Below are 10,000 nucleotides of genomic sequence, written 5' to 3'. Positions count from 1 at the left end.
CTATGTATTCAGTCTCTTATTCACCATCACCTGTGAATAGGTGAATTCTATAGCTCCATGTTATGGGTTTAAAAAGTGAAGCGTAGTGTAGTTTTGCGCTTTGCTCCTCTGGCTACACATATGCTACATTGCTACTATTATCTATTGTAAAGTGCTTTGAGTTGCATTTCATGTACGAAAGGCCTATATAAATAAAGCTTTACTTACTTACTTACTTACTACATTTTATAATAGCGGCAATTGTGTGCATATCCAATGCAAGTAAACAAAACATAAAAATAGGTACGTAGAATCGATGCTTGACCAAAAAAACTGATTTAGGAAGTAAATTCAGCGTCTTTGAGCCTGGGAAAAGCGCTATATAAATACAATGAATTATTATTATTATTATTATTATTATTATTAAATCTGATTTGGCTAACACGATGATCATTAGAAACATAGAGGACACAGGAGAAGCCATGAGACTTGTTAAATGGCAGTGTGAACTGTGAACCCCTGCTTTTGATCTTGATACTTACAACAACAGGTTACAACCCCCTGTGTCTCTCCTCACACCTGTCCCAAACAGGTTCTCATATATCTAACATCGCCCACTGGTTCCTAACTTCCTAACATAGCTAACATTTCAAGGACCCCAATTGAAATAAGCCAGTGGCTTTCTTGGGTTTTTATCCTTTTAGTTGACCTTGTATGTAATATGTACTTTCATGTACCTACTTCTGCAAACCTTCTAATAAAGTTTTCAATCAATCAATCAATCAGCTCCTCTACTGCCAATGCTGTAGTTTCAATAGTTTGTTTGTCAGTGGCCTATCATCTCATCATATGGTAGAAAAACAAGACATTGAAGCTAGTCTATTTCACCAGCTGTATGACTTGAGGTCACCCCTGTCGTGTCCCTGGTGAGATAGCCCTGAATGACTTTGCTGGTTCCTGGTTCCTAGGCCTCAGAAGTCTCTGGCCATAGGATGACAGCCATGACCTTGCACATTAACATCCCATTGGGACCTGTGGACCGTGAGAGAGGGTCTACCCTGTGTTTATTTTTACATGGTTATGGTTGAAAATGATGGCTGAGGTATAGCCATGATTTGAACACATATAGGCCCATCGTCTACCATGTTAAGGTCAGTAACAAAGCCTAGTTGTGGGCATTGGAATGGCTTTGCTGGTGTCCCAAGCATTTCTGTTTTACAGTCATTGGTCGTATATGGGCATTGAGCGCCATCTAGTGGCGTTAATATTATCCTATAAATTTTGGGGAAATACACTTACAACATTTCAACAATGTCACAGCTTAAGATGAGTGGTTCATTCACATAGACTTTCCAAGTAGTGTGTCATGTCATCATGTGTTGAACTGGTTCAGGCTACGTCACAATGGCATTATGTTCAAATCTATTAGGCCTATACATTATTTTATTTTTTATTTTTTGCAATCTTTTCACTGACTTGAGAGCATTAAGGGGACACATTAAAGAATAAAGAATAAAATAATACATGTGTTGCTATAGTGATGTAAAAAGCCTTGACATTTACTAAGTGTGGCTACGTAGCGCAGAGTGCTTGACCGTGTCTGTGATGATGGACATATTTGGGGATTATTAAAGATTTAACATTTTGAATTGAAGTGCCCACTCATGCCGTTCTTTGCAAATTGATATTTACAACTGCATATTAATTAATGTCTCCCCTTTGACAGACCATCTCTCACACGGAATTTGTCTCATTCACTGAGCAATAAAAACTAATGTTTAGTGAATTATTAGTCGCTGGAGTCTGGTGAGTCTTACAATGATTTACAAGTCTGCTACAAGACACATTTGTGGAAAATATACTTAAATGGATAAACAACTAATTAACCAAAGTATTAAGCGAACAGGAGTCAGGAGTGACAAAACGGACATTGTAGGATGTAACTGAATCCAGCAGGTGGCAGTAATGCAACATCAGGGATGCACGCTGCCGTTAAAACCAAAAGAAGAAGAAGAAGAAGAAATATTTGTAGTGATAATTAAGTGCTTTCTGACAACTACATTTCCCCCAGAAACACTGATCAAAACCATAGTTTTGCCTGAAGTCAATGCCGGTCACGAACAATGTAAATTTAGGCAACGCGCCTCCGGTCAATCTCTTTGAAGGGACAATCTGACTGGATGGCAACATCTTCTTCTTCTTCTTCTTCTTTTCAGTTGGAATGGCGGTTTGCGACCAACTTGAGCTCAAGCGCATTACCGCCACCTACCGGACTGAGTTTGGACGGTGTCTGGATGGGAACATTGTGGCGTCACAGAAGGTGATGCTGGGGTCTTTACGCGCGGTGGTGTTGTAGCCTGTTATGTAAATACTATCTACTATGAACTATGGATGTCCTAGGCTAGATTATCACGTACACACAACAGGCAGTATTACATTAGGTGAGATGAGATAGGTATTCTGTTTTTTGTTGTTTTTGGTCTGGTCAATGTGTCAGTCCATATTGTGTAAGAAACGTGACAGGTGTAGCCAAGCTGTCTCCTGTTCTGCAATTTGACCCAATTACTTTAAAGTAATTGGGTCCAAGGTTTGATGTGACTGACTATAACTAGATTCAAGATTCAAGATTCAAGATAGCTTTATTGTCTGTCACAGAGCGACAGAAATTCTCCTTTGACAGGCTTTGTGCAGGTCATGAATACGGTATCCACATTAAAAACACACATAGGTCACATACATACAATACAAACAGACAGATATAACAGTGTTTATAAAATGTAGTGCCTATTTAAAAAGTCTAGTCATTTAAAAATAATAGTAAGAAAAACAGTGTTATGATTTAAAAATCTAAAATGCTAAAATGTTGTGGTTTAAAAGAAAAACAGTGTGCTTCCTATTTTAAAATGTTCTGGGCGGCGGTTGCAGTGGGAATGAATGCTTTTTTTATATGGTATACTGCACCAAGGCTTACTGATATTCCTCTGCACCTTCAAAACACTCCTAAAGTGTGCAACAATCTTTCCTCTCCTATGTTAACAGAATACGAATACAGTATTTGAAAACATTTGCATGCACGTCTACGTGATTTTTGTCAATAATCACTGGACACTTTTTAGTTTTGTGTCGCTGAAATCTAATTGGCGATTCTCTTTACAGCGACACTACAGTATACTGAACCAGCCAAGGGACTGTAAAGAAGAGGACAGTCGAATACATCATGAGATAGGGGGCTACACCCCCCCCCCCTGGGGACAGTGAAGGCCAGTGTCTGTCTGCATGGAGGCTCCGAAGCCTGGAAAGTGTGTCCATCCTGGGCGGAGGGAGGACGGAGGTCAGAGCGCTGATGGAAGCCCAACACCACGTGCTGACAGTGGTGAGAGAGGCCAGCTAGTACTCTGCCTAGTAACCATAGTAACCTAGTAAGCCCTAACCAACTGTCTGTGGAGGCTCCAATCTCCTGAGTGGCGCAGACTTGTCAGTTACAGTTGTGTGACCTAACCATTGAAATACTTTGATGTCGATAAGCTTACAAAGAAAAGGAGAATAGAACAAGCTAAATATAGCACTGTCATACGTCATCAAATAGTCAATATTCTGTGTGACTCAACATTTATTTCCCCCTGGACTCAACAAATACAGAGAAGAACTTACAGCAAATACAATGTATACACACTACCTTCATACCCAACACACTGAACAGCAACTTAGAATTAACTTAACTTTACAATGCACTCAATGTGGATGTGACTGTGGATGTTGACATGTTTGTGTGTGCGTGTGTGTGTGTGTGTGTGTGTGTGTGTTTGTGTGTGTGTGTCAGTGCCACCTCCTGATGGTAGAGTGCGACGTAGTTTACTCAACCTGCCCGTCATCAACCCAGAGAGGTGGCGCGCTGCCAAGATCCTGGTGGACAAAGCTGTCAAGGTAAAAGAGACAAGCACTCCTGTCTTCGGTGCTGAAGATTACACCATTATTTCTCTCTCTCTCTTCTCTCTCTCTCTCTCTCTCTCTTCTCTCTCTCTCTCTCTCTCTCTCTCTCTCTCTCTCTCTCTCGCTCTCGCTCTTACAATCAATGCATTTGACTAAGCAAGTGAATCATCAATCCACCAGGCGTATCAGGAAGAGTAATCTAGCTCAGGCCAGGGGCCATTGGCAGTCACAGTGATAGAGGGAAAAGTTCTTTATTTTGATTTTTTTTTTGTATTGACACTGGAGAACAGAGAGACAGTACAAGGGGGGCAGTAGAAGTCATAGGGGACACAGTACAGGGGAAAGCGGGTGTCTCAGGAGACGCAGTGCTGGGGGGTAGTGGATGTCTCAGGAGGAGCAGTTAAGGTGTAACCTGAAGAGATGGAGGTCTTCAGTCTACGACGAAAGATGGGTAGTGACTCACTCGCAGTTCTGACAGCCTCTCTCTCTCTCTCTCTCTCTCTCTCTCTCTCTCTCTCTCTCTCTCTCTCTCTCTCTCTCTCTCTCTCTCTCTCAGATGCGTAAGGTGTTCTCCTTACAGGGTCCGTACCCTGTGGTCCGGGCCGCCCTGAGGGCCCGGGGCTGGGTAGAGCAGCGTCTGCCTCGTCCAAATAAGCACTGGATTGGCCGCCGCGTAGGTTGCCGCCGCCGCCTAGAGGACGATGACGTGAACGATGCTGACGACAGCGATGATGACGATGCTGCTGGTGAAGACATATCCATTTAACTGTAGGACACATTTCTGCCATGAGTCTTGCGTGGTAGAACACTTTGTGAGTTTAGAATGATAAGGTTCTATCTCCGTTTAGGGCAGTTCAGAGATATCGTGCGTCAAAGTTTTTACATTCCATTATGTTTTGTGAGATGGAACCTTTGTATTTTATGAATTACTAACTCAAAAATGTCAACATTTAAAAAATAACACCACACAGGCATTAATAAACACCTAATGGATCAGATTATGTAAAAAACTCAATTTTGACCAAAAATGGAGATAGAACCTTATAATTCTAACGTCACGACTTGGTATTTTGATTGACTATTAGGAAAGTGATCTCTCTCTCTGTTCTGTTCAGACACTCCACAGGATGTAGAGAAGGATGAAGACCTCATGGTAAAATACCCGTTGTGTGTGTGTGTGTGCGTGTGTGTGTGCGTGTGTGTGTGTGTGTGTGTGTGTGTGTGTGTGTGTGTGTGTATTTGTGTGTGTGTGTATTTGGTGGGATCAAGGGATGGGGGGATACTATATCTGTATCCATTTACATGATCAATAGTTGTAGTAAGTAAACCATTTCTTTCCTCTGCCAACGTTATGTTCCAGTCTTTCATGGTGCGCAACGAAATGACCTATTTCTATTGGACAACGAGGCGAGAGACCTCCGACAGCCGCTCTTTGCGAAAGGAACAGATGACGAACCACTACGCTAAAGCAGGCACCTTCACCACCAAGGTCTGACGCGACTGACTTAGACGTTTACAGAACAACGTTGTCTTTTACAACAAGCTATTTATATACCTTCCCTCATCTCTGTATTTGTACTGATGTATGCCAGTTTTCTCCTTCTCTTCTCCTCCCAATCTCCCTCATTTGCTATATTCCTCCCTCTCTCCCTCTCTCTCTCAGGTGGGTTTGTGTGTAAACCTGAGGAACTTGCGATGGTTCGATGCTGTGGACCATAACACCTTTTTCCCGCGCTGCTATAGGCTGGGTGCAGAGGAGGAGAAGCATGCTTTCACTGGTCAGAATATTCACTTCTTCCATCCCTGCTGCATCCCTGTTCTTCTTCTTTCCCCCCCTGTCCAGGTTTACCTCTTACTGTATTTACTTTTATTTTTAAACACACGGAAATACATTTCAACGTTGTTGAAAATCACAACACAAACTCGCTAGTCAAGCCAAAATATTGCAATGCAGTGGATTCGGTGAGTAATGCCCACTGCTACCTAGTTAACTACAACACTACTTTACATCGTTAGCAGGCTCACAAAACAAGCTGTGTTGGTTGACTAGCGAGTGTGTCGTTGATTTTCAACAACGGAAATCGGATGCCGACTTGCGGACCAATTGACCAGACCGTGTCTCAAATAATAGTGTGAAATCCTTGCAAATTAATTTGAATGAATAAGCACTACAACAAGCTCCTGTAACTGTTCAGCCTCAAATCTCAACTCTAATCTGTGGACGGCTTCAAACAGATGCAAAGCTGTAAGAAGCAAGGCTGATAATGAATAATAATGAAGAACGGAAAAGCACTACCCGTTCTGGTAAATGGACTGCACTTATATAGCGCCTTTTTTGCTGCTCCAAAGCGCTTTACAACGGCCTCTCATTCACCCATTCACACACACATTCACACACCAATGGCGGCAAGCTGCCATACAAGGCGCTGGCCCGCTCACTGGGAGCAATTTTGGGGTTCAGTGTCTTGCCCAAGGACACTTCGACATGTGGCCAGCCGGGGCTCGAACCGCCGATCTGCCAACCTTGCGATCATTAGACACTGACTCAACCTCCAGCGCCACAGCCATTTAAAAACTGCCCCAAACGTTTGAATAATTGTCACCAATTCACACAAGGAGGGGCACTGCATCGTCGTGGGAGACGACATGTTTACTGTCCACTTGTTCTTGTTTTCCCATGGCTCTTCCCCTTCTATTTTTACATCCCTGTCGACCCTGTTTGTGTTCTTCTTCTTCTTACCATTACCTTTTTAGGACATTCTAAAACTCTCCATCACTGCTGATCTATTCACGGTCTCTCTCTCCTTCATCCGGCTCCGTATTTCATTTGTTATCTCTCTCTCTCTCTCCTCATCTCTCTCTCTCTTCCTCTCTCTCTCTTCCTCTCTCTCTCTCTCTCTCTCTCTCTCTCTCTCTCTCTCTCTTCATCTCTCTCTCTCTAGAGGACTACAGGAGGACCGCCTGCAGCAGCCTTTTGCAGTGTGTAGTTGAAAGGAGTCAGGGTGACCGGGGAGAGGGAGAGGGAGGTAAGTAAAAGTGAAAAAGTAAAACTTTATTTATATAGCACGAATGCACAGGGAGCTTTACATATCATTTGAAACCTCAATGATTAGACAGTGACAAACAGAAGGGAGAGCCAAGGCGACTAAGCTGCCGAACATAGGTGCGGCCATCTTGCTCTCGTCATAGAATGGAGGAACAGAGAGGAAACAGTTTAACACGAGACAGAGTAGCAGGGGGGGGGCGGGGTGCGTGTCCATGTATGTGTGTGTGGGTCCTTGGGAAGGAAGTCCATAGTGTGTGTGTGAGTCCTTGGGAAGGAAAGTCTGTGTCCACTGAGTGTCATCGCAATAGTGGAACAAATGTATCAGCTGACCAATCAAATCAGGGTGAGTAGCACCCCTCACAAAAAGACGAGTTACACACAAGAGGTCTCATCCATTTTAGAGCTTCCATCCTCTTGTTCCAACACTTGTTCCAGGGCAGAAAAAGCAATACAAGTGCCGAACCGTAACACTGGTGACCTCCAGAGTGATTGACAGCGCGTTACAAGTGTGTCAGGATTTCCTGGACAGTTTGGAACACAATGACATAGACGTTGCCTTGGAAACACCTCCGACGCTAACCGAAGAACAGTGGACAGAGTTCATCCACAACTACTACCTCACTGTGCAGTGAGTGCTCTATAGTAGTGTGTGGTAATTCGTGAGCTTAGAATGATAAGGTTCTATCTCCGTTTAGGGCAGTTCAGAGATATTGAGCGTCAAAGTTTTTACATTCCATTATGCTCTGTGAGATGGAACCATTGTATTTTATTAATTACTAACCCAAAAAATCTACATTTTAAAAATAACACCACACAGGCATTAATAAACACCTAATGGATCAGATTATGTATATACTCAAAATACTCAATTTTGACCAAATATGGAGATAGAACCTTATAATTCTAACGTCACAAACTACATGTCCCTGTTCTTATGTTTCTCCACTGTCTCTCTATGAGTGTGTTTCAATGGTACTGTCTCTGTTTCGCAGTGATGGCGTAGAGATACAGGACAGTCATCACTATGTGGAGAACTGCGAGGCCATGTTGCGCAGGCTCCGGAGGTCAGTCCACAGCAGGACACAGATGGAATTCACAACATCTGGATTGTCAAACCCGGGGCCATGTCCCGGGGCAAAGGTGAGCTCGATTCGGTCGTTAAGTCGTGACGTGTTTCCGGGTCCAACGTTGGCTGAGGCGCTCTCTTCGAAATGCCTCAGTAATAATAATAATTCATTATATTTGTATAGCGCTTTTCCGAGGCTCAAAGAAGCTGACAAAATGGGAAAAACGGGAAAGTGCCGTGGCCCTTGTTGTATGAATAGATCCGAGTCTAAAAAACGATTGAACTGTCATTCTACCGCTTTAGTACACTGGTACTCTGGTGCGTAGGAATTTCTGGTTTGGACCCGGAAATTGCTTAACGTCACACGTGACGTCAGACTTAACAACCGAATAGAGAAGAAGACAGCATACGGACACCATGTTTATTCATTCATCATGTTTTTCGTTTTTTTTCCCGCCAAAACTATGAATTTTAGTCCAAAAGCAGACTTCCACAGAGAAACATTCCCATAGAGATGCTCTTGAGTTCCTCAACCGACGATCTAAACTCAACTGTCCCGCCTCCCCCTCCAGGCATTCTGTGTGCCAAGAGGTTGGACGACATCCTGAAGATGGTAGCCAGCGACCCTGCCCTCATCAAGGACAACAAGTGGGTGGTGCAGAAGTACCTGGAGCGCCCCTGCTGGTCCACGGACACCAAGTTTGACCTGCGCCAGTGGTTCCTGGTGACCGACTGGAACCCCCTCACTGTCTGGTTCTATACAAAGTGCTACCTGCGCTTCTCCACCCAGCCCTACTCGGTAGAGACACTGGATAGGTGAGAGGTGGGGAGAAAGAGATGGGGGGGGGGACCCCTCGATGCGGGACCCCTCGACGAGCAGGTTGACCCCCACATACGGGAGGTACCTCCACTGCAGCCTGGAGAGAGAGAGAGAGAGAGAGAGAGAGAGGGAGAGAGGGGGGGAGAGAGAGAGAGAGAGAGAGAGAGGGGGGGGAGATGAGAGAGAGAGAGAGAGAGGGAGAGAGAGAGAGAAAGAGAGAGAGAGAGAGAGAGGGGGAGAGAGAGAGAGAGGGGGGAGAGAGAGAGAGAAAGAGAGAGAGAGAAAGAGAGAGAGACAGAGAGAGAAGAGAGAGAGAGAGAGAGGGAGAGAAGAGAGACAGAGACAGAGAGAGAGAGAGAGAAAATGAGAGAGAGAGAGAGAAAGAGAGAGAGAGAGAGAGAGAGAGAGAAAGAGAAGCGAGAGAAAGAGAGAGAGGAAAGAGGAGAGAGTAGTGAGGAAGAGGGGGAAAAGAAAGAAAGACAGAGAGAGATAGGAGGGTAATGATGATGACACCCTCTTTCTACCCTCTTTCCCGCTTTCCTCCATTCCACCTCTAACCCTCTATTCTTTCTCTTTCTCGTTCCTCCTCTACCCCCCCCCCTCCCTCCCTCCAGCTCTGTGCACCTGTGTAACAACTCCATCCAGAGGCACTTCCAGCCCTCCCAGGCAGAGGCACCCCGGCGGTGCCCGAGGACAACATGTGGTCGTGGCGACCAAGTTCCCAGGCCTTCCTGTCCGGGCAGGGCCGGCTGGCCCAGTGGGGGTCCGTGGTGGTCCCGGGGATGAAGAAGGCGGTGGTCCACGCCCTGCAGACGGCCCAGGACCTGGTAGAGTCACGCCGGGGCAAGCTTCGAGCTGTACGGCGCCGACTTCATGTTAGGTTATTGTCACGATACTTCTGCTTCGTAACACAGACAGGGGTGAATTTTATGAATGAAAGTGAAAGTTCTGTCATAAAACGCTGTTACGTATCCTCACACATTTTTTAAGTGGGTATATGGAAATCCTTGGCCTTTCCTAGTGGGTATACAGCGTAGTCCTGCGTATCACGTAGACTACACCACTGCATGTAAGACATACGGTATATTAAAGCACAAAGCTATATAGTTAGAAGTCTTCCTGTGTTCCCTAGGGCGTGACCTGAGGCCCTGGCTGATTG

General features: G+C 44.8%; 1 protein-coding gene across 1 annotated transcript in view; it reads left to right on the top strand.

The window, feature by feature from the left end:
* Positions 1-9,996, top strand: part of LOC308170926 (tubulin monoglycylase TTLL3-like) — a gene marked incomplete at both ends in the record, with an annotated part of 15,424 nt that extends 5,428 nt beyond the window's left edge. The window contains 14 exon segments of the mRNA XM_080545780.1: positions 3,819-3,903; positions 4,466-4,655; positions 5,025-5,062; positions 5,270-5,398; positions 5,573-5,687; positions 6,852-6,935; positions 7,391-7,583; positions 7,948-8,012; positions 8,015-8,095; positions 8,594-8,837; positions 9,456-9,513; positions 9,516-9,686; positions 9,688-9,721; positions 9,974-9,996. Of these exon segments, the coding sequence (XP_080401906.1) occupies positions 3,819-3,903; positions 4,466-4,655; positions 5,025-5,062; positions 5,270-5,398; positions 5,573-5,687; positions 6,852-6,935; positions 7,391-7,583; positions 7,948-8,012; positions 8,015-8,095; positions 8,594-8,837; positions 9,456-9,513; positions 9,516-9,686; positions 9,688-9,721; positions 9,974-9,996 (1,510 nt within the window).
* Positions 9,997-10,000: the final 4 nt, after the last annotated feature.

This window comes from Nansenia antarctica (assembly GCF_963989245.1).
Source record: "Nansenia antarctica genome assembly, chromosome: 15".
Lineage (NCBI taxonomy): Eukaryota > Metazoa > Chordata > Actinopteri > Argentiniformes > Microstomatidae > Nansenia > Nansenia antarctica.
This window is presented reverse-complemented; position numbering and strand designations above follow the sequence as displayed.